Source organism: Haliotis asinina, chromosome 3 (assembly GCF_037392515.1).
Source record: "Haliotis asinina isolate JCU_RB_2024 chromosome 3, JCU_Hal_asi_v2, whole genome shotgun sequence".
Taxonomy (NCBI): Eukaryota; Metazoa; Mollusca; class Gastropoda; order Lepetellida; family Haliotidae; genus Haliotis; species Haliotis asinina.
In genome coordinates this window covers 85,232,577-85,258,083 of record NC_090282.1, presented here as the reverse complement: position 1 = coordinate 85,258,083, position 25,507 = coordinate 85,232,577, and the positions used below count along the sequence as shown (strand labels likewise).

The 25,507-nt window shown below is 41.8% G+C and overlaps 1 protein-coding gene across 1 annotated transcript in view; it reads left to right on the top strand.

The window, feature by feature from the left end:
* LOC137278650 (ATP-binding cassette sub-family C member 4-like) overlaps positions 1-25,507 on the top strand; it is a 43,300-nt gene that overhangs the window by 10,276 nt on the left and 7,517 nt on the right. The window contains exons 8-23 of the mRNA XM_067811148.1: positions 11,349-11,474; positions 12,012-12,264; positions 12,584-12,799; positions 13,557-13,610; positions 13,811-13,852; positions 14,572-14,763; positions 15,335-15,429; positions 16,246-16,332; positions 16,629-16,725; positions 17,030-17,167; positions 20,512-20,652; positions 21,167-21,204; positions 21,962-22,233; positions 22,858-22,937; positions 23,575-23,725; positions 24,440-24,670. Coding sequence (XP_067667249.1) covers positions 11,349-11,474; positions 12,012-12,264; positions 12,584-12,799; positions 13,557-13,610; positions 13,811-13,852; positions 14,572-14,763; positions 15,335-15,429; positions 16,246-16,332; positions 16,629-16,725; positions 17,030-17,167; positions 20,512-20,652; positions 21,167-21,204; positions 21,962-22,233; positions 22,858-22,937; positions 23,575-23,725; positions 24,440-24,670 — 2,213 coding nt within the window. The remainder of the gene's footprint in view (positions 1-11,348; positions 11,475-12,011; positions 12,265-12,583; positions 12,800-13,556; positions 13,611-13,810; positions 13,853-14,571; positions 14,764-15,334; positions 15,430-16,245; positions 16,333-16,628; positions 16,726-17,029; positions 17,168-20,511; positions 20,653-21,166; positions 21,205-21,961; positions 22,234-22,857; positions 22,938-23,574; positions 23,726-24,439; positions 24,671-25,507) is intronic.

Below are 25,507 nucleotides of genomic sequence, written 5' to 3'. Positions count from 1 at the left end.
CACCGGCTTTGCCGCCTGCCTCGGTTCCGCTCAGTGCATCGGGTGTTGCTGCTTTGGCAGTCGACACCACGGGGTCTCGGCGCCCTGGTTTTTCAGTGAACCAGAGGTAGGCCGACTCCGACAACTCGGCTCTTCTGGGTCTGTTGTCCTTGTTGACGGGTCCCTTGTGCGTCGGGGTTACCGACAACCAAACTGGCGGTTCGAGCACCGGCTTTGCCGCCTGCATCGGTTCCGCTCAGTGCATCGGGGTCCCTACTTCGGCGGTCGATCTCACGAGGTCTCGACGCCTTCTTTTTTCGGCGAACCGACGGAGGCCGATTCGGAGCTTTTCGCTCCGTTCGTCCCCGGGGCAGGTACGTGAGTGGATCGCGGTAGCACTGACCCGATTCCACGGAGTTTCGTCTTCCTGGGAAGTGTTTACTCCGTTCAGGGTAACCGAGATCAAGGGGCTGTGCCGCAGGTGGTCGTCCCTGCGGACACCCCCGATCCCGCGGAGTTTCGTCTTCTTGGGGAAGCGTTTGCTCCGTGTCCCTACACGGCTCAATTGCCTACTTTACCTTCACTCCTCAGTGAGGTAATTAATCTGCTCCTGTAGGGTAGCTGTTTGCGGTTCGATCTCCCGGAGCTTGACCGGCTACTTGATGGGGGACGATGCGCTATTTGACCCTCCCGCTGTCGACGAGTGCGTGTACGCCTCGATCGCGCTTGGAGGGTCGTCTGGCCAGGGTCGCCGCTTGCCGCTTTGTACCTCATCGAACCAGGTGTTGCGCTCGGTTTCCGCTCCTTTGAGGAGCAATATCGGAACGCCGTGCAGCAACTTAAGTTGCGATGCACTCAGCCTACCTCTCTGTCTTGCAGAGGCAGGTGGTGTCGCAGGAGGACGGGGACGAGGATTTTTCCTCGTCCACGTTAGAGCGGCAACTTACGGAGGTGCATTCACATTTGACGCGCGACTTAATGCGTTCACGAGTCAGATGATGTATGCTGTGATTGGCCTTCGTAGGTTATGGCTGTCGCCAGGTATTCACCGGCTACACAGCAGGCACTGCTGTCTCTGCCTGTCCGACTGGGCTTGACCCTGTTCCCGGGGGCTTTGACGGGAGTTAGTGAGGCTGCGGAGGCCGTTAGTCAATTCAAGGACTCTTAAGTCTTTTCTTGAACAACCCTCCACCTCTCGCTCGCGGCCTTCGGTCCTCAGCTCAAGCTATCCTGCAACTCAGTCTAAGGATGCGCCGAAGTGGACTGCTCCACTACAGGCACGGAAGAGCAAGGGCAGGGGTAAAGGGAGTACCTCCGGAGCCCTCAGTTGTCCCGTTGCAAGCGGCAATCTCTGCCGTCGGCCGGGACACTTTGCCTTCTACCCGAAATTCCTGTGGGTGGTCGCCTCACGTTATTACTCAGGGATGGCCACACGCCACAGTGGAAGCGAGAGCTTACTCCTTTTGCCGGGATTCGCTGCACTCCGGTGCCGAAGTCGCCGGAAAAAGTGGCAATCCTTCGTGCCGAAATTCAGTCTTTACTGGACAAGGCAACTATAGAGATGGTTCCATCAGGACAGGAGACTATGGGGTTTTACTCCACTTTTTTCCTGGTAACCAAAAAGAACGGAGGGTTCAGACCCATTCTAAATCTCAAGGGTTTGAACAACTTGATAGAGGTGCCGTCTTTCAAGATGGAGACACTGAGGTTAGTGATCTCGTCTGTAGAGGCAGGGGATTGGCTTACGTCAATCGACCTCAAAGACGCATACCTCCATGTACCGATGCATCCCGAGTTCAGGAAATACCTTCGGTTTTCCTTCGACGGGGTTTGTTATCAGTTTCGTGTACTCCCCTTCGGCATCTCCACGGCGCCAAGGGTGTTCACCAAACTCATGCTAGTACCAGTTCAGGTCGCCAGGGCGCAGGGCAACTTTTGTTTCCCGTACCTGGACGACTGGATCCTCAGAGCGCTCTCCCAACACCTAAGTCGAGAATCCACACAGCAGGTGATGGATATTCTCACCAGACTAGGTTGGGTTATCTATCTTAAAAATCAATTCGTGCCGAGGCAGGATCTGGTTTTCTTAGGGGCGAGGTTCGAGACAACCCGAGGGGTGGTTTCTCTGTCCCAAGAGCGCATTTTCAAGGTACAGGGCATAGTGTTAAGGTTCCTTCAGTCCCATATTGCCTCAGCACGGACGTGGCTTCAGTTGCTAGGCAACATGGCGGCGACGGTGGACATAGTCTGGCGTGCACGTCGGAGAATGCTTTCCATTCAGCAGGCGTTAGCACAACAGTGGTCCCACTCGGAGAGCTACGAGAAGAATCTGGCTATTCCCCAGTGGTTGATACGTCACTTGCGGTGGTGGACAGATACCGGGAATCTATTCAAAGGTTTACCTCTGATGACCCCGGTACCGTCGCTCACAGTTCAGACGAATGCCTCCCTCACAGGGTTGGGGGGGATGCGTCCTGGGCGACCTCGCGATGTCGGGACTATTGTCCGACTAAGAGGCGACCTTGCACATCAATGTGTTAGAGTTGAGAGCTGTGACGTTGGTGTTCGAACGCTTCGTGGATCAGGTTCGAAGCCGAGTGGTTGTCTAGAGATGGACAATCAGACGGCGATGTCCTACATTCTGAAGCAGGGCGGCACTGTGTCTCCGTCACTCCTTCAGGAGGCGTGGCAGTTTTCTACTATGGTGCGATCAGTTCAGCATACGGGTTATGCCTGTGTATCTCCCAGGGGTCGACAACGTGCGTGCAGATGCGCTCTCACGACGTGTTCTGGCTCCCCACGAGTGGTTGCTCGAGCGGGAGATATTCGGGATTATCTCCCAGCTGTCTCGGTCGTTCTAGGTGGATCTGTTTGCCTCTGGAGTGACGAACTAGATTCCGGGGTTTTTGTTCGCGGATTCCTGATCCGAGAGCGATTGCCGCCGACGCCTTCCAGCGGGACTGGACGGACAGGGTGGTGTCGGCGTTTACGCCAGTTCCCCTGATTTCCAAAGTTCTGTCTCAGCTTGCCACCCAACCAGCGCGGCTACTAGTGCTTCTCGCACCTCTGTGGCCGTCTCAACGCTGGTTTCCTGTAATACTCAGGTCGCTAGTGTAGCCGCCGGTACTATTACCGCGGCGACCGAACCTACTATCCCAGGACGGCCAGCCTCACCCCAATCCCCAGGATTCAGTGGGTGGCCTGGCCACTGTCCGGAATCGTCTCCAAAAGAGCGGAATTCCTGCATCAGTTGCAGACACAATTCTGGCTTCATGGACGGATTCCACGAATGTACAGTGTGAGGATAGATGAGCCTGTTATGCGCGCTGGTGTGGAAATAGAGGGATTCTCGATCCCTTTTCTTCGACTGTAGTTGAAGTATTGGAGTTCTTACCGTCTCGTTTAGAATCTGGCTTAGCCGCTTCTACGATTCGAGGCTACTCCCTGGCTATTTCAGCCTTCCACATACCCGTTGAGGGTGCCTTGTTGGGACAATACCCCCGGGTACAGTGTTTTCTTACAGGCGTGGACAGACTGCGTCCGGTCGTGAAATTTGTCTCGAGTATTGGAATGGTTACCCACTCCTCTCGTTTATGACTTGGCCAACCCGTCGTTACAACTGTTAAGTTGGAAAACGACTTTTTAGTGGCGGTTACGTCTGGTAGACGTGTTAGCGACTTACACGTCATGTTTTCAGACCCGGATCTTACTATGTTCCATAAGGATCGGGTTAGCATTCGCTTACCGGATTCATACCGCCCAAAAAAATTCGATCATTCGCTTCGAATGACCGCGCCTATCGATCTAACTGGGTGCATGCGGCCTGCGTCGTCTGATAATACATACCGTAAGGTTCGTGTATTAGACGTTATGAAACCTCTTAAAGTTATTTTAAGAGAATAGCCTTGCTCCGTACGGAGAAACAGCTATTTTGCTGTTGTGGTGGCGGAATGGCTGGCTATCCGACTGATACACTGACGGCATCCCGATGGATTGTATCGGCAGGCTGCAAGGTCTATATACATAAAGGCTTATCTCCCCCAAAAGGGGTTGTCAGCTCACTCAGTGAGAGCAGTGGCCACGTCAGAACCGTCATTACCAACTGAACAGACACTCACGAGAGTGCTCGGTTCGGTCAGTCAGTTCCCTGCAGTAGACAGAATAGTTCTGCTCAAGCTGATTAAGCTTTGTTTGATAACTATATCTGTTTGCACTCGGTGTTGGGTAACTATCCATTCCCATTTTATCGGCGGTGATATTTGGTGATGGTTTCTTAGTCCCGCCCTCTTTGGCTGGGTGCCTTACTTTCCTTTCCATTTCCCTGCTTAGCTTGCTAGTGCGGTATGGACAAGGTTCAGTTTGGCGAGTGTCCCGTACGTCCAGGTCTCCAAACTTTGATTTGGGTGGGCGGGGTTTCTCATTTGGGATTTCCCAAATTCTAGCCAATAGGCATGTAAGCTTTGACAAGCGGGTCCTCAGCTTTGTCACGCCCCCGCCTTGATTGACATCAGCGGTCAGGTGACCAGGTCGGTGCCTTTTCTATTTCCGTGTGATTGTAGATTTGCACTTCGATCGAATGGACTGTTGCTGTCAGACAGAATACCACTCCCAATTGCTTCTCTTCGGGAGTCTGTTTAATGCTTATATGTACCCCAAGGAGGACTTCTTCTGAAAAAGAATTATACAAACCTGTAGAGGTTATGAATTCTTTGAAGAATGTCCTCCTTGGGGTACGGCCACCCGCCTCCCCTCATTCTGTCTGATACGTTCAGCATGAAAAGGAGGTGCGAGGTAGACGGCCAGAGTTACCTGCTCTTGGCTGTAGGGGGCCTGGGGGGCCCTGTAAAGGTGGTCCCACAAGACAAAAACGAGTTTTTTGTTTTGTAAATATTTTATTATCAAAATAGTTACAACTGTCGTAGGGATTTTTAATGGACATAAAAATGCTTATATGTACCCCAAGGAGGACATTCTTCAAAGAATTCATAACCTCTACAGGTTTGTATAAATTTATTACCTCCCTTTGCTGGCTCCGCCTTCTCACAGTAGCCAATCAGCTAGGCCGCAGTTATAACAGAGCTTGCCAGTGTCAACAAAGGTAGCGGTTGCAACTGCGAAGGTTTGCCCACAGTGCATCCCAGATTTTAGGGAAATCATACAAACAAATTGACAGGTCCAAAACTTTAAAACAACATATGCAAGAACGCCTTCTACCTCTTCCAGAGAACCTCTGCATGGTTTCTGTTGCCAAGTATAATTGGTTAGATAATTCGAAATACGAAAGTGAGTTGTGATTGGTTCGCTCAACTTCCCAGCGTAGACACCTGACTGGATGAAAAGACAGTCAAGGGAGGTAATAAATTTATCTGGCAGAGCCGTAGATGCGTCCAGGGTATAGTGGAGACTTATCGGAGCGTATGCTCTGGAGATATCGAGGATGAATCCTGCAGGGACATTCTTGTTTGTCATTACCAAACTTAATGACACTGGAGGAAATTTTCAATGACAGTTTGTCACAAAAATGTATTATTTTTCCTTACCTTGACTCATGCTTAAATGCTTATCTCCTCTTACTGGCGAGGATAGTGGAACACCTGAAATCCTTTGAAGTTCCCTTTTAAAAGAAGTGGACGTAAAGTTCATACTCACCCAAGAATTACCTCCCCTCCAGCGCACATGGTCAGCTGATCGGCCATGATACTCACTGTCTCCCTATCACTCAAGGGCGGCAGGAGGCACCTGGGGTCCCATATATGGCGATAAGTTTTTCATTCATTTGGTCTTTCAAACTAAATTTGTGTTATATGCGGTATTTGGCTTGTATATATATATATATATATATTATTATTATTATTATACAAATTTGTGATTATTGTGCCTTTATCTAACATGTATTTCATCAACTTAAACTTAGTCTCAGTTGATGAAATCGTGCTTTCAGTGCAGATTACGGCTGTCAGCGGTTGACCTGCATTTGTCTGGCGTGTAAACCCTTGTAAGCTCTTGTAAGCTCTGCTCAACTATGTCATGAATATTTTGCGAGACGGCTGCAAGATTCTGCTGGAATATACACCGCCGGTCACAAAACTACCAACTCCCATCATCTATGCGGACAATCAGCTAGACAAGTTGACCGATGTTATATCAACACTGTTGTATAAGGGAGCAGTAGAAGTAATACACCACAGAGTACATGACTCATTTACAACATGAAGGAATTCAACAAATAGTTTCTACGGAAGCCAGAACATTTCAAGATGTTACATCTTCCTCAACTAAGACACATCATCCGACTGGCAGACTATCCAGCCAACATAGACCTGCAAAATGCATACCTACATATCCTGATTCATCGAGAATCCAGGAAATATCTGCGCTTCCTTTTCAACAGTCAGCACTACCAATGGATGGTCCTACCGTTTGGAATATCTTCGGCCCCATGGCAGTTCACTTGGGTAACCAAACCCATCGTCAACTATCTACACCTCAGGGGACTACGCAGTGCTTTTTGTCTGGACAACGGCATACAGGCGCATCATGTCTATTCAGACGACAGTTAGACTTCACAACCAGGCTACCAACACAACTGGGTTGGTTAGTAAATCACCTAAACTCGGAACTGGAACCTCAACAAGATATCAAATTCCTCAGGATTTGTTTCATCACTACGTTGAATCAGATTGTAGGACTGGTTGGTCAAGATTCAAGAAATTATAATGCAAGCTCTACTCTCTCCGTTAACACTTTGACAACGGCAGTCATTACTAGGTCTCCGCACATCAACGTAAGATATGACCAGAAGAGAAAGACTGCAGTTGCGTCCGTTACAACGCTTCTTGAATCTTCATCTCAACAACAGAGGCCAGATTCCACTCCCAGACAGTCTGAAGCCCTTTCTGCTTTGGTGGTCTTGCCGTTCGAATGTTTGTGCAGGAACCTATGTGTTAGAGGCGGTATTAAACAGCCATCTCTATGTAGATGCATCTCTGCAAGGATGGGGAGTTCATCTAGGAAACAAGGTAGCAGCGTGAATCTGGAACAAAGAGGGACAGGCTCTTCACATCAACCAGTTGGAAATGAAAGCGGTTATTCATGCTATCAACCACTGGTCGAGAGACAAGGTATTAATGACAACTCAACAGTAGCCTTTTGCATAAACAAGCAAGGGTCAACGAGACCACTATCTCTACTACACCTGACGTTTCAACTGTTCAACTTACTTGACAGTCTGAATCTTCAAGTAAAAGCATGTCACACACCACGAGCCTGCAACATCATGTCAGGCGCCCTATCTCATCCTCTTCGTCTATCTCCAACAGAATGGATGCTGCATCAGGAAGCGTTTCAACTCATCATTCAGGCCCTCGGATCACCGCAAACGGACCTATTTTCAACAAGGTTCAACAAAGGGACAACAACCTTTGTATCACCAGTACCAGATCTCATAGCCTGGGCAACAGACGCTTTCAGCATTCCATGGGAAGGACTGAATGCTTATGTGTTTCCCCCTCCACTACTGCTACTGAAAGTCATCAAGAAAATCAGACAAATGATGGGGTTACAACTGATTTTGGTCGCATCCTACTGGTCAAAGAGAGATTGGTTTCCAACGCTTATAGAAGAGTTATTACAACCATCACTACAATTACCATAGTGGAAGAATGTTCTCATCCACCCCTACACAAAGCAGGTGCACGGCCAGCCATCTGTATTTCGTCTTCACGTATGGACCGTATTAAGACCTGTTTGATACACAGAGGATATTCGGCAAGAACAGTGAAAGCAGTCACCCTAGCCTTACACAAATCCACTTGCACACTTTATGATGACTCGTGGAAACCTTTTGAGGCATATGCCAGGGAAAAGGGATTTTCAGTGAACAAGGTGACTCATCCTCAAATAGCAGATAATTTATGCTATTTACATCATTCCAGAGGTCTGAAAGGCTCTACATTATCTACAGTCAGGCCGTGTTAGTCCGGACTCTGACATTCCGATTCCCGCGATATCCGAACAATAGCTAGCTGTAACCAATCTTGTTTACTATTCAGTGGTAATTGTTATGTGACACTTCCGAGTTGAACATGTCGTTAGTTTGTGATTTTGATCAATTAGCAGGTCTCACATTTGGTTAGTTGGAGTAATACCTGTCATGTTTACTTCCTGTGTAAAACACTGATCGTGTCAAAATGAGATCAGATGACGTTTGTCAGTCATAATGGCAAGTCCCGCCCTTAGGCATAAAGGATGTGAAATTACTGCCGCACAAAAAAAAGAGAAATTTGTAGATACAAAGAGAAAACCCTAAAGCCAGATCTTATGTGTAAACATTTTGGTAAAAAATTCGGACATTCTGTTGGCAAGAGCACAATTTCGGACATCGGATATGTTTTGTGATTGGCTATAATCATTTGACAGACAGCTGCAGTCACGTGGTTGACACGTGATCTTACTTTGTGACAATGCTGCCACTGCCAGTCACAAGTGTGCCAGTGTCAAACTGACCACCGTGAAAGTTAATTTCTTGCCCCCAAACACCACATCACACATTCAGCCAATTAATGTTGGCATCATGAGAACTTTCAAGGCCCACTACAAGAAATATCTCGTCAAGCATTTCATCCAGTGTGCCGACCGGCCACAGAAGCTTAATCTCCAAGAAGCACTGAGAAAACTGCCTGATCCGAAGTAAAAAGCTCCATCATTCAGAACTGTTACCATCTTGTAGATTTCTTTCACAAGTGAGTTTTGTTAGGTGTATAATCTGTCCAGACATGATTGTAAGCATTGGTTATTATATGAATATTCAAGTTATTATGTCTACAAACTGTAATAAAATCTTTTGAAACTTGTATACGTTCGTATGTTTTTGTATTGCCATGTCAAAGGGAAGTAACTGTACTGTAGTTGTGTTCATAAAAGTTCGTTTCAGTAGTCCGTACGTTTCACTATCCCAGCGTTTTTGATGTAAAACAGAAGTATCCGGATTAATGCGGCCTGACTGTACATACTTAGCAGCTCTCAACTCGGTCATGACCATGGGAATGGACCAAGCTGACTAAAGTACCAGAGCTTCTTGCCTTACTATGCTCATTCAAGTTGGAAGATCAGAAATACAGATTTAGAACTCCAGCGTGGGACCTAAATGTAGTACTCCAACATCTTACAAGTGACGCTTATGAACCACTCGATCGGCCTTAAAGTGAAATGCTGACTCATAAGACGCTATTTTTACACTTTAATGGAACGAAGTTTGATACAAGTCACCAAGAAACAGCTCATTCGTTTGGGATTTCAATGCAAAGAATCAAGTGTCAGGTCAACCAGGTAGACATTTCTTATAAAGGCCTTGTCTTCAATCTTGGGCCCTCATGATATACAAGATTTATCATTATGTCCAGTCAGAGCATTGAAGATATACATTGCATGTACAAAGTCTAGAAGACAATGGTTCAAGCACCTGTTTATCCCTATATCTACTGCGACACCTACAGATGTCACGTACGGAAGTATCCCACAACACTATCTCAGAGCTGGATCAGAGCTGTTATGCTCAGAGCACATACGCAGCAGGATTAGACCCTATGAAGTCAGAGCCCTAGCTTCTACACTAGCACTACATGGAAATTGCTTGCTATCTACTGTAAAGGAGGGCTGTTTTTGGAAGTCAAACACTGTGTTTGCCAACCATTACCTGCGAGACATAGCCACGGAGGACGTCACTGGCATTCATCAGTTTGGGCCACTTGTCGTGGCTCAGCAACTAACAGTTCCCCGAAGGCGCTGGCTTCACTCACCCGATTTAACATGTGACTTATAGGAGCCAGATGCTCTGCAGAGAATATTGGTGGAAAGTTCATGCGTATGTCTTGAACAGAATAGCATGAATGAGTAGGACCCTGTACACGTTATGAAGATATTTGTACATGAAGAAGGGTCGCAACTAGTCTTGATTGCAATATCTTGACATTTAGTTGCATCAGAAACTAGCAGGACGCTAGTTACTTTTGATGTCATCACTTGCCAGTCAACAAGGCCTTCTACGGAAGACATGTTCGACTGGATGTGATCCCCCCAAAAATCTACAATGAATATGAAAAGAATATGACCAAACTATCGCCGTTACAAGTTCCTGTTAGGGGGAAATTATTGGACATAATTTGGAACAGCCAGCAGAATCCAGCATGGTCTGACCCACCGCCGTTTCCGTCGGATTCTCTAAGCAATTAAGCATGAGTCAGGATAAGGAAAAATATGTATTTTTCTGAAAAAAATTGATATTTTATACTTATCTTGACTCGTGACGAAAGCCCTCCAAGCTACCCCTCACAGACGCGCTGAATTCTCATATTCTTGTGTTGGGTGATTATAGGAGAGAGTGTGTATCATGGCCGATCAGCTGACCATGTGTGTGGGAGCGGAGGTAATTCAAGGGTGAGTGTGAATTTTACGTCCGCTTCTTTTAGAATGGAACTGCAAAGGATTTCAGGTGTTCCACCACCTTCGCCAGTAAGAGGAGATAAGCAATTAAGCATGAGTCAGGATAAGTATAAAATATCAATTCTATTCAGAAAATTACATGATCTGAAACCCTAATTTTTGTGAGGTTTGGTCCTTGAGAAACTTGTAGATAAATCGACATAATTGTCTTTGCACGTGTTGTGTGCTAGATATTACTGCTTGATACACTGTGTACACATATATGTGAATACTGATGGGCCGGCCAGGATGTGGACCGTTAATACACATGAAGTTTTGGTATGTTTTTCAAAATTTTTGAACACTCGTATTCTTTTCAAGTTATCCTCAAATTGTTATTATCAAAACACCAGGATCAGTTGTTGCCTACATGTTACAAAGATTTAGGAAACCACTGTGTAGAATCTGGAACGGGTATGAATTAGAGATCATGGTAGGGAGGTGAAATAAAGGAAAAAATAAAAATTCCCTATTTATTCATAGAAGTCAGGGGAGTCAATCACAAGGTATGAGCTGTTGTATTTGTCAAGGAACGTAGTAATAGCAAGCGGTTTGTTGTAATTATGTCTGTGATGTAAAGAATAGTATGACTGATGCTATTAGTAAGTGATTTACTCTTTGTGTCACAATCCGATTAATAGGGAACTGCTTTGTACAGTATTTTCTGATGTTCCCAGAGAGTTTAGACAGGGGTTTCCCAATGCGTCAATGTTTCTGCGGATTGATATGTCTGCAAAACATTTTGATCAGTATGATAAGTGAAATGGATGTCTGAAACATTATGTTAATCCATCAGATATCATCCAAGATGGTTGAAAGTATTTGGCTTCATGGTCATGGTTTCCAGACATTTGTGTTCCTTTGTAATTTGGATTTTGTGTTGACCTTAGAATGAAGACTGCAGCTTGGGGAGACGAGCGTATCAATGCCATGACGGAGATAGTGTCTGGGATGAGAGTGATCAAGATGTATTGCTGGGAGAAACCATTTGGTCAGATCATCAACACACTTCGACAGTAAGCTGACTTCCAGTATTTGACCCATATCTGGTTAAGTATCAGATTCAGAATAATTTGCCCTGTGCTGGTAATGAGATAATGTGGCCAGGTATCATACCCCTGTGACATGAATCACTAGATTGACTGGCTCCAACCACACACACACATATACACACACCCACCCCCACCTTAAAGATACAATAAAAAACGCAGCATTTGTAAGGATGATAGTCAGTGGCAAGCAGGACCAGATTGTCAGTCATGGCTTTTCTATAAATGTTTATGTGAATCCTTTTAAGATCCCTCAAATTAGTATTTATATTTACTTCAGTATGCATTTTTATTAAAATTTAATTATTTGAGTTGTGTTTCATAATGAATGAAATATATCTGTTGACCTATACTTTATACATAGAACTTACCTCTGTGCATTACTGTGAGATATTGCACAACCTTCATGTGATGTTGTTTATCAACTTTTCAAGATTAGATCTAAATGAATAGCTTAAACTTTGGATTTTATGGTGTCATGTGCTTTGTTTCCTTCTCTTACAGAAAGGAGATGTCATTCCTGAAGCTGTCTTTCCTGGTTAAAGCGATAAACATATCTATTGTGTTCTACCTCACACGAGTAATGGCATTGTTCATCTTTGTTGGAAACTGGTTGTTTATCTCCTACCCAATATCAACCAGTTCAGTGTTTGTGACTCTTTGTCTGCTGGATATACTCAAGCTGTCAGCTTTTTACTTTCTTGCCTACAGCATTGAGACCCTCTCTGAACTATCTGCCTCCATGCAGAGAATACAGGTATATTTTGACTTCAGCATGTGCACTGAGATAGCGTCATCTGATTAATGATAACACTAAAATGCACTGCATGTATTATGCGAAGAGCAAAGATAGAAATTGTGGTTTTGGTGCAGGGTGATTGTTGTTGTAGGGTAAAATTCATATTTCCTGGCCAAGGTCTTGTCATAAAAGTTTATCTGTGGTAGTGCAATTTGCTGTATAAATTTACAAGTAAGCATTCAGAAATTTCCTGCTCTAAAAATAAAAATTATGTGTATCCTCCATTGAAGTGAATGGTGACAGTTCATGTGAAAAATGTTTTCTATATTTCCTGCAGAAATTCTTGTTGCTGGATGAAGAGAAAGATCTCACACATGGGGACATCCTTCACAAACATGTGCATCATCGGACACACACAGAGTCAGATGCTGCTGTGCAGATAGATTATGTGACAGCCCGATGGGAGATGAGTGGGGCTGAGCTGAGGAAGAAGAGCAGAGAGAAGATCAAGAAAAGAGACAGCACCAGTGAGACTAGTAAACTCCTGCATGAGGTCAGTGCTGAAACCATTGTGTTCATATAGAGATTACGTCAACAAACTGATTTCAGAGATTTCTGTTTAAGTATTGTCGTGATGGATATCTCTTCTCTATATGGATCAGTTACATTTAGATTTGTTAAGGAGGCAATTAACTCAAAATGATATCTTTTGACTATTGTTCACTGTTTTATATACCAAGAAAAGTGGAAGTTCATTTGCGCTGTGCGGAAGTCTAGTCATACCTAAAGACATGAAATGATTGTTTCATAGTTTCTTAGGAAAAGACATAGTGACTCATATCAGTTTCATTACTCACTGTTACGGCTGCATAAAAAAATTGAATGTTTCTTGGGCAATTTTTTATCAAAAGTAGGACTGTTTTCAAAATTTCTGATAGACAAAAAGTGACGCAGTTGGAACACATTTTTAATTTTTTTCTCTGAGAAATACAACTTGCAAGGTTTAGCATGTGTTAATATGTAGTAGATTCAGCCACACTCTTTCTTACAGACACTCATTCTTATAGTGGACAAATGGATGTTTGGGATACAGCCAAGTCAAAATTATTTTTCTTAAATGGCGATAAAAATTATGGGCACAAATAAAAGTGACACACTGATGCCCAAGAAACATTTCACTTTTTTTGTTTAACCGAATGGAAATATATGGAATATTTAAACCCATGATGTATTGACAATGGATACTTCTCATCAAGTAAGCAAACTTTACAGAATGAAACTGTTTTTAATTACGAAGTTATCTATTTCAGAGTGAGATGGAACATTATTTTTCCCTCAAGTCCATTGCACTTAATGTAAAAAAGGTTAGTGTGTTTTAATTTAAAATTTAAATTTGAATGATTCTATCTGAGTCCGTGAAGTACATGTGCAAGAACTAATCAAAGAATCAGTAGATGTGATTGATATGTGTTTTTGCATTTATTGTGCTGTACTTTCCATATTGATATTTATTCATTGGCATAAGAATGACAATTATTGCCTGAATTTTTATTGCATGAATCAGGGGGAGTTGATGGCTGTTGTTGGAACAGTGGGCTCTGGAAAGGTAAGTGTCTGGAAGACTGCCTACTTTCTGTGCTTGTAGACTTTCTGTTACTGACATCAGTTGAACGTGATTGAATAATGGTCAGAGTGAAATGTTAAATGTCGGGAAGAAATCACTCATGTTGTGTGTAGCCATTATAATCAGTGATAACAGACATAATGGACCTTATTAATTAACAGCAGAGATTAATAACCCTCAGATATTCTACAAATGTGATTCGTTTCTTTTTTACCATCCACTATTATGTGTAATATTAATGGTTCTTGTCACAATATGGCTGAAATATTGCCGATGTGGTGTCAAATATCTCACTCTCACTCACTCACTCACTCACTCACTCACTCACTCACTCACTCGTTTCTCTTAACTACACTACACTACTAACTACACTCAGGCAGTATTCCTGCTCTATGGTGATGGTCTATAAATATTCATATATGGGCCAGAAAATTCAGTGATCAACATCATGAACATCAACCTACACAACTGGGATTCCATGATGTGTGTCAACCAAGTCAGTGAGCCTGACCACCCAATCCCGTTGGTCACCTCTTATGACTAGCATGGGTTGCGGAAGATCAATTCTAGCACAAATCTTTGGGGTCTTTTGTCAATTGAAACTGGCACACAAAGGCAGTCAACTTTTACATTACACACATGCCCCCAGTGGACCATTGTGTATGTCCAACTGTTGCTGATTCTTCACTTGCCTGTTGCAGACTTCACTGCTACTGGCATTGCTTGGGGAATTCCCCTATCAACAAGGACAGATAACTCTACACGGATCTGTGGGATATGCAGCTCAGCAGTCCTGGGTTTTCTCTGGAAGTGTGAAACAAAATATCTTGTTTGGAGACAAGTATGATTTTAAAAGATATGAGGCAGTAATTGATGCCTGTGCTCTTCAGAAGGTAAATATTTCTGAAGTAAGGGATGTCTAAAACCATTTTCATATTAAATTTGCAAACAAAACTTGTTAAGCCATGCTGACTAACAAAGTAGTAGTATTAAGCTGACCTTGTGCTGTTCTGTTGAGTTAAATATTCATGAGATAAAAGTTGTTATTGTGTATGTATTTCTAATTAGACTTCAGTGTGTATTTATCAGCTGCACTTTTGTGTTTTTGAATATAAGAATTCACACAGTGTTATATGGCTTTGGTTTATACTCCCATAAACAAAGTAAAGACTGAAGAAATTTCTTGAGTAATAATGATGGATATTTAGAACCTTACCTTTGGATCATGACCAACACAGTTTACTTGCTCAAGTTTGTCTATGTGACCCAACTGCGTTGTGAGGAAAACATGTGTTGCCACGTTTCATGAGTCACAAATTAGTCACAATGTACAGCTTTGGTGACTATATTTTATCTTATGATGATTTGTCTGGTAAATATAAACCTTATTTGTCTGGTCCTTAAAGTTTTTGCTTATTTTACTTGAGGGTGTTGCCATTTTGTGATTGTTTTTGTCATTATCAGGATATTGGCCTGATGAAATATGGGGATGAGACACTGGTAGGGGAGAGAGGACTGTTACTGAGTGGAGGTCAAAAAGCCAGACTCACTCTAGCAAGGTAATGCTATACTGATGTTTGAATCAGGCACTACAACAAATACATTATAAATTGAATATCTACTCATGAATCCAGTAGTGACTCAGTAGTTGATGTGCAATATATTTTATTCATTGAAATAATAAATTATTTGACGTGACATGCTTTGGCCTTATTGACAGAAAAGTACTTTCTAAATGGCTGACAGAAGAGTACTTTCTAAATGGCTTTGTGCATTTACTTGTTGACAGCATAGTAGTACAGCCCAATGGTGTCACAGGGTAGTGTTTATTGTCAAATGGTTAAAGTCACAGGGATATCAGGGCCTAGGCCAAGTGGCACAAGTTAAACTACTGCAAAGCTTGTATTGTTGCCATTTGGCATGTCGCACTTTGGTACATAACAGATTTTTTAAATTGTAAATATTCCATTCTTGTGGGCTGTAAGAAATTGACTTCATGAAACAATACAATACGATTCACTGAATTGTGACAGCCACCATTGCTGTCAAGGATTATATTTAATTTTACAGTAGCCCGTAATATCAGGGCTTGTAGGCCGTCATAAGCCAGAGTAGTGCTGGATTTTTATGTTAATCAGCAAATGGACATTCTTTAGTTGTTCAACCACAGGCAAACTGTAATGGAAAAAAGGTTTTGCTGCAGAGAGAAAAGAGATTGGTCTTCCTATATATGTGAACAATGCTACCAAAGGTTGGCAACGTACTTCCCTCACTTCGGTTACATGTTTTGATTCCCATTTGGGTTTAGCCTTAGAGCAGGTCCACACGATCCCTCTGGTGGCAACGTTTAAGTACATGGTCATGTACGGTTCCAGATCGGTGTATCGAGACTGTGACATTTACCTGCTGGATGACCCCCTCAGTGCTGTGGACACCAAAGTAGGAAGACACATCTTCAACAAGTAGGTCATCAACAACTATCATTGTATATGTACTTTAATCCAAAACACCCATGGAAGACATATAGCACATGAAAGATGTGTAAGGTAATGGTTTGTGTATGTGGTGTGTGTGTAGATTTGTATGTTGCAGGTGTGATGATGAGCATGTTGCAGGTGTGATGATGAGCATGTTACTGTTGTGATGATGAGCATGTTACTGTTGTGATGAGTATGCTGTAGGTGTGATGGTGAGTATGCTGTATGATGTGTATGTTGCAGGTATGATTTTATGGGTTGTTACATTGTCTGTGTTCCAGATGTATAAAACTACTACTGGAGGAGAAAACAGTTATCTTGGTGACAAATCAGCTGCACTACTTGAGGAGGGCTGACAGAATTGTTGTATTAAGAGAGGTATGTTCTTCATGTTGAGAGTTTTTCGCAAGATTACACTTTTTCCCACAGTCAAAACCAAATTTGAAGGGCATGGGCTGTGCCAGTTCTGTAAACCAGAGACTGAAATGAACCATCCTCAGTTTAATCTCTTAGTGAGGAATGTTTCCAATAAATGCAGGTATTATTATATGTGAAAATATACACATTATGTGTGTCATTTAGAGATACTATACTTTTTAGACGTTTTTTACCAAGCCATATGTAAGCAGAATTTATTTAGCCACTGCGTATCTGTGGGTAAACCACGAAACTGATGTTCCAGGGAAGTGTATTTGACATAGGAACCTATGACGAGCTTGAAGACCGAGGGGTAGATCTTGCAACATACCTTGCAACTGAGGATAAACATACCAAGGATGAAGTTGTCTCAGGAATGGTTGTAGAGGAACAAAAAATGAAGGTAGGTTTACAATACAGAGCTGTATCTACATCTGTCTAGATGCTTGAAGTCTGTCAGTTAATGTTTGAAAGAAAATCCAAAATGAAAACGATAACATTCATGCAAATTCCTGCCGCCTTTCCAATTTCAACATTTCGTTTTTGACAAAATGAATGTTTTGGTAACTAACCTATCAAATGATTTTGAATAATGGCCAGCAGTAACATTTTTTTTTAACATGTTTTCTATTAAAACAAAAATGAAATGGCTGTCCTTGAAAGTCACCATCATTTCTAGTTTGTAATCAGTTATAATTCATATGATACAGGACGAAGAATTCAAAGTAAGTTTTCTTGCACTGTGTGGTAGATGCATTATATGTCTGTTACATTCTTTGTTGACAAAGCAATAATTATGATTACTGTATGTTTCAATATTATGATAATGAAAGATGTGGGTCATCTTGCTACAGGAATACTGTAATTATAAATACCAATACAATACTGCTGCCATCACTATATGAAGATAATGCTATTTCACACTGTTGTAAATGTGTTGAAATGAGGGATATTGAAATTATTTTTATTGAAAGAAGCTAAAAATTCAATACTTCGTTAAGGGGCATGTTTTAAAGCTGGGAAGTACAAAATAGACAAGCTTTATGCATAGCAACTTTTTTATGAGTGTGACATTTCAATAAAGATTCTTGCTCCAGCAGGAATGTTCTCACAATGGTACAAGAATCTTTATCGAAATGTCACACTTCACAAAATAAGGATTTTTTCATCTATAAAGATTTCTTTAGGTTGCAGTTAAAACGTGTTTGACTACATCAGTGGGTTGCTTGCTACAGCTTGCGCCAGCATTTGGTACCTTGTTGTCATTCAAATTGTATCCAATAATACCTCTGCATGAATATCTCACTATTCTTTCACTGGAATCTGCATTAGGCTAACTTATGAATTACCTGATCATTGTGGAGGTTTCTAAATTCTGTTCTTGAGTGACCATTTGGATCTGACAGACAGATGCAGCAGGTCATTTCCTTGCTATGTATATTGATGCTCAGCATGTGAATCACTGGAATATCTGGTCCTGTATTACCAAAGGAAAACAACAAAGTTGACTGAGGGTTCAGCTGGCATGACTTTCTGTAGAGGTCTAGTCCGATGTTTGTGCAGAGAAATATTATGTCACGCCTGTAATCACCATGCAGTGCTAGGCAGTTCAAACTGGTTGAAAATGAACTCTTCCAGCATAATACCTCAGTCACGACCAATTTCTAAAGGTAGTTACCGATATATGATGGTAATCCCTGGCACCTTACTTTATTATGTGGCTTCACTATTTGTCATATACAATGTATATGTGCAGTCTCATTATTCAGTACTAATGGTTTGTTAATTCACCATATAGTTAAAGTAGACAATTTCAGTGAGAATGGTATTGTCCAAAGGAGGAATGGTTCGCTTCTTTAAACATTACTGATTTTCAACAAACTATTCATATTCACAGTGCCAGTCAACTGAAATGTTTCCTTGACAGAACTATACTGAACAGCAAAATAAACCCAAGTTTCAAAAAAATGAAATCTCATTAAACTAAGCATTAATGTTTATGGAACAGTCATGGTAAAGTGACGTAATGATCCCAGAAAAGTTAATGTCATGCGATTTGACATCCATACAGAACATTTGCACATACACACCCACAGTGCAGCAAATCCATAATTATAGCACATGCATCGACAGTTCTGGATGGAAAACATGCATTTCACTCTAAGTGAACGGTTCAGTATTGAAGTTGGAAGTTTACACGCCACACAGTCGATGCCTAGACTAATGACTGAGCAGAGAGGAGTGACCACTGGAAAGTTGCATGGAGGCAATCAACAGTTGTAGCTAGACAATTTAGCTGTCATCTTATCTTTGTTACACAACTTGCTCAACCTCATCAGCAATCGGATCGTCCCCATACCGAACAGCCACGAGTAACAACTCTTGCACAAGATTGGTTCTTTCGGGTCACTCATCTAAGGAACCAAACTTGAGCAGCAACAGTAACAACAGCCTTAGTTTATGGGTCAGGGGGAGCAGTGTCCAGCAATACAATTACTCATCTTCTGGCTGCAGAAATCCATTGCCGACGGCCATATGTGGAGCCAAAATTGACATGTTAACGCCAGCGACACTCACAGCCCTCACACAGCAAGAGTGCCAGTGAATTATATGGCTCAGGACAACATTAGCGTTCTTCCATGGCTGTCTCTTTCCCCCATTGAACATTCTGAGATGACACTGGACGTAGGATTGCTGCAGGTAGACAGCCACTGACAATTTACACAGTTGTAACAGAGATTGGTGTTTGACTGGGACCACTTGCCTCAATCACTCTTTCAGAATGTAGTGAACTCAGTTAGATGATGTTGCACAGCGTGTGTGCAAGCTCGAGGTTACTATATGTGCTACTGAAGAGACTCAATTTTCACGTTAAGGGTATCACCATTTGACAGACTGTGATCAATTATTGCAATTCAATGTCAACAGCAGATTTCAGCTGTTAACTTAACAGTGTTTACTACAGAATATATGATTAGGCATGAAATTGATTGTCTTTTATTTATAAACTTGACTTTTGTTTCTTTTGCTGTTCAGTATATTTTCATTCCAACTCTTAGAGGGAAGCTGCGAAATTGCTATGATCAGTTTACTTGCCCTCTGTGTCAGTAGACTGCTTACTTTTTCTCTTTACCAACTGACATGATGTTTATTATTCATGATATTTAGTATTCCTCATGTTCTGTGTATGTGATCATATCTGCCATTGTGTGTTCTCTAGAGTGTTATCAAACATCAGTTGCAACAGCGTAGTTCACTCAAACATATTCGCTGCTTAATAAAATGAGTTTCTTAGGTATTTCTCTCATAAAAGGAGTTGACATTTCTGTTCTTTCTAATGTTACATTTTGCTGTATTTTCTGTATGTTTTATACTGTCATGATTGCAAGCCACCTTGATTTCACTGACAGTTTTATTGTCTGTGGTTTTGCTGTAGTGATGTAGTTATGTAGAGGATGAGACAAGGTTATTCTTGGGATGGTAAGACCAGGGCTGATGCCAGAGGACTCACTTTCAAGTTGGTCTCTTCAGTGGTAGAATTACTTTTGTAAGTAAGAAAACAATTCATATTATAAAGTTACACATGTAATGGAGCACTTGAGGTATTATTTGAATGTAGGCCAAATCTGCATCTTTAACTTGTTAAAAAGGAAATGGAAAGGGCCATTTTCTATTCTTGCATTGTTGGTAAAACTCCATTATGTGATCAGTATATGGTTATAATTTTGCTTTTCATTTGTTTGCCAGATAACAGCTTCACTACAGCAGGAAGAAGAGGATGTCACTGAAGGGGGTGCAGTAGGTGTTAAAGTTTATGCCCAGTATCTTGAGGCAGGCTATGGTGTGTTCCTTGGACCAATTGCCCTTGTGCTGGGCATAGCAGCCGAGGTGAGTGATGGTGTCTTGTGGTTGTATTGTATGGTTATCGATTGTCCACCAGCAATCGTTGTCGTCGTCGTCGTCGTCATCATCATCATGGTCATCCCATGACGATTTGATCTTCAGTAACCCATGCTTGTCATAAGAGGTGACTGACAGGATCAGTTGGACAGGCTTTGTGAGTTGGTGGACACATGTCATATCAGAGTTTAGATTGATGCTCATGGTGTTGATCACTGGATTGTTTGGCCCAGACATGATTATTTACAGGCTGCGACCATATAGCTGGAATATTGCTGAATGCAGCATTAAACTAAACTCACTCACTTACTCATCATCATCATGTGGTGGTATCATTATGAGGTGGTAAGACATTTGGCTACATTGTTGCAAGATTGTCCCTGGTATATCTACATTTGTGTTATGAAACATGGATACTCACCTTTTTTTTGTCCTTGTTTTGATAGTCTAATGTCATTCTTGCATTACCTTCAATTCAGAGGTCACAATTTCTGTGTTGCAGAGTGCAGTATCTGTCTCAAGCTGGATGTTGGCTAAATGGTGAGGTGTATTCTGAATCTTAGTGTAACACACACATGGTTATCACTTTGCATTAAGATTGGTTATAGTCTGTTAATTGTACTAAACTGCTTTTGCAAGGTATTCAGCTTTGAGGCAATATCATCATATTGTATTCACACAAGTAATATCTACCTATCTGCATAGTGGAAAAGTTCCCAAATCAGTAAACAGTAGGAAGGTACAGTAAATCTTGAAATCAGACTGAGAGTGAATTAAATGTGAAATGTGAGTGCTTGTATTGATTAACTATGCGATAATTTTACAAGATGACTTAACATGATGGCATGATTTAGGATCGTCATCCCATGAGTTGTCATTGGTGTGATCTAAAGCTCTACTGGATCATACAATCACCAATATACACCAAAGCCAGGCAGACAAACGTCACATACGAAGCAATGTTTAGTTGTTGGTGGTGACTGCTTCATAGGTAGACATGATCCATCACACGTGGATAGGCTTGATCACACATATCCTCAGATCCACAGCCTTTGTCTTGTCTTCCTTCGAGTTTGTTGAGTCCTTTGCATACCAATAAATGAACTGCTGTTTCATCATGTTTTTCCACTTTTAGCTAGGGGACAGCAGTCACTTTAGTTTGGAGGTGCATTAATTTCAAGATATTACACTATTTTAGTGCAAAATAGATAATTTGTGAGTTGTGACATCATTTACAGTAGGCTGTAATTGATGGGACGCCAATAATAAAGACATTGTTGCATGATCATTGTTGCAGGTCTGACAGTCTAGCTCCTCAGTATGTGAACACCACCAGTGCGATGATCAATTCCACAGAGGTTCCACCAGAGGCCAGTGTCAGGTCATGGAACACTATGGAGCCATCACTCCAGTTCTTCATCATCTTCACATGTGCCTATGCCGTCTTGATCAACATCTTTTCCATCCTAGCTTTCCAGATATTTGCTCTGGCTTCAAAGAGGCTCCATGACAGAATGTTTGCATTTGTGCTTGGAGCTAGGTCAAGATTCTTTGACATAAACCCGGTTGGTAAGTTGCTTATATGGAAAGGAGGGAGCTCTTGGTGAATTTGTATATACATATTTTTTTCATTATGTATCTGGGTACAAGGGTGATGTTTTCATTGGTATTTGTACAGTAACAAAGGTTATTTGATCTATGCAGTAAACAGGTAGTTGTGCCATATTTGTCATTGACCTACCAACTTCTAGAATGCTCATCAAACCACTAGTATTTGATCAGTAATTATTTTCACATGAATATGAACTTTTTCAGTAAACTTATTTTGTTGTATGTTGCGTTAATTGCAAAGTGTTATTATTACTTCTGCCTACAAATACTACATGCACATGCGTAGGGGACACCACAAATGTGCTTCACACAAGGTACCCATGTGGGGAATTGAACCCAGGTGTTTGGCATTAAAGGTGAATGCCTTAACCACTAGGCTACCCAACCAACAATGTTCTGTTAGATCCATACAAGTACCTGCGAACTTTATACTTTATTGTTATCTCAGATTTTTTTTTTTTATGTTCTTATAAGCCCACTTATTCACTGAAATACCCCAGAGTTATATCACCTGAGTCAGTACCAGCAAGTTACTGCATTCAGCTACTCATTGCTTTAGTGCCTCATGTTCATCCATTTCAGGGAGGATTTTGAATCGGTTCTCAAGGGATCTGGGATTTGTTGACAGTGTACTAAACAGATGTTTGTATGCCACAAACCAGGTAACAAACAGATGTTGGATGTTTCAACCAGATTGAAGTTTGGGAAAGTCCTTGATAACACAAATTATGTTCAATAATTAGGAAGCTTGTCATGGCCGTACAGAACTGAATTCACTGACTGTCGTGTCGCTACACTACATACACTAGATGAGCATGGAGAATCCAGGAACTTTGTCCACAGGAACTTTGTCCACAGGGACTTGGCCCACAGTGTTTGCACTTCACCAAAGCTGGATGAAGTATAGGTTGATCTCATTAGCATTAAGGTCATTTTTTACATATTTACATGGCATTTCAAGATTGCCACAGTAGAAATGAAAACAAAGTGCAAGCAATCAAAGTGCAGGCAGCAAAATATATTGTGGGCAAAATTCCTTCACTGTGAAAATTGTGGTGGACAGAGTTCCTGTGGGCAACGTCCCTTGTGGGCAAAGCTCTTTGTGGACAAAGTTCCATACACTGAGCACGGATCTCTGACACAATGTTTGGGTGGCTCAATCCTGATTACTTTGCAACCAGCTGAGATAAATGGTGTAATTTTGTAACTAGTGTACAAACTATTATATGGTACAAACTATCTAATTCTTCATGTCTTTGACATGTTTCATCTTAAAATGATGTGTTTCACATATTTCAGTACACCTTGAGTATTACTGCTGCAGTTCTGATTGTGTGCATAATAGCTCCCTGGCTATTCATTGCCTTGGTTCCTGCCACAATTACTGTCTTCTGTCTCCGATTCTATGCGATTCAGACAACCCGTGATATCAAGCGTATTGAAGCAAATGGTGTGTTTTATGTATATATTAGTTAACAGAATGAAGTGATCTGTTGAAACAGTGTACTTTGGTCAGTTGGCATTTGACTGTCATTGGTGCATGTGATTTTCCTATTAAAGCGTATGTGAATCTAAAAGAGGGGTGGAAATGTACAGAGGGTCCTGAATGTGAATGTCAAAGAGGGGTGGAAATGTACAGAGGGGCCTGAGTGTGAATGTAAAGAGGTGTGTGAATGTACAGAGGGGACTGAATAAGAATGTAAAAAAGGGGTGTAAATATACAGTGTGATATGAATGTACAGAGGGACCTGAATAAGAATGTTAAAAGGGGTGTAAATATGTAGTGTGATGTGAATGTACAGAGGGACAGTGGTGTGAATGTGAAAAGGGGAGTGAATGTGAATACAGTGGGATGTTGATGTACAGTGTGGTGTGAATGTACTCTGTGGTGTGAATGTACAGTGTGGTGTGAATATGAATGTACAGAAAAGGAATGGGACCACAAATTGTTTTTCACATATTCACTCCAAAAGATGTACATACTGTTTTAGATACTTGAGTGTATATTATCTTACAGCCTGCCCCTTGGCACTGTTACTAGATAATATCTATAATGTTAATAAAAGCAATAAAACAAAATTAGGTTATACTAGTGACTAGTCAAAGGTCATGAGGTATTATTATTCCAGGATTCAGTCTCAGAGTATACATTGTTTGATTGCAGTCAGGAGCCCAGTTTACTCCCATGTATCAGACACAATCCTGGGATTGCAGACAATTCGAGCCCTGAACAAACAGGACCAGTTTCAGCTAGAGTTCGACCAGCATGTGAACATCCACTCAAGTGCGTGGTTCTCGTACCTCTCATCCTTCCGCTGGTACAGCTTGAGATCTGTCTTCATCATGGTTGTTTTCTTCAACATTGTCATCTATGTGTGCCTTGTCTTGAGAAACAGTAAGTAGATATGGCAAGTTATTATTCAAGTGCTGTTGTGCGATTCCCAACAACATTGCTAGACTCGATGACTTACAGTATCTATATGATGTTTGTGCATGCTATATGAAGCAATGTTTCATTTGTGTATATATGGATTTGTCACATTTTCTTTCTGATGGTTGACTGGTTTAGTTTTGTGAATACTAATATGATGGAGAACATTAGTAGGTGCAATTTGCCACTCACATGATTTTAGCAACATTAATATGAAGGTACTTAATGAAATGTTGAATATATACCATTCAGAAAAAAGGTAAAATTCCATTTTATCTTACCTCACACATGAATGTCGCTTTCTGATTGGCTAAGCACTATTCTATTATTTTCAATGTACCCCGCTTACAGGCGATGTAATATTTTCAACGTACATGGGAATTCCGAAATCTTGTGATGCTTCATGGTAGTAGGGGCGGTGGGGTAGCCTAGTGGTTAAAGCGTTCGCTCGTCACGCCGAAGACCCGGGTTCGATTCCCCACATGGATACAATGTGTGAGGCCCATTTTCTGGTGTCCCCCGCCATGATATCACTGGAATATTGCTAAAAGCGGCGTAAAACTAAACTCACTCACTCACTCACTCACTCATGGTAGTACTTTTTTATCGCATTTATAACATTGAATCACACATGAAGCACCGAAGTTACCAATGTTTTCCGATTGAAAATCAATGGAAGGGAGATAACTCTAAATCTGTGTGCTTTGTGTCGTCTGCAAAATGGCGATTCGCCTGGCATTCAACAGCAGTGCTTTAAACAGTTCAAAATTAAAAGTCAGTTGTTTGGCAAGATAAATAAAT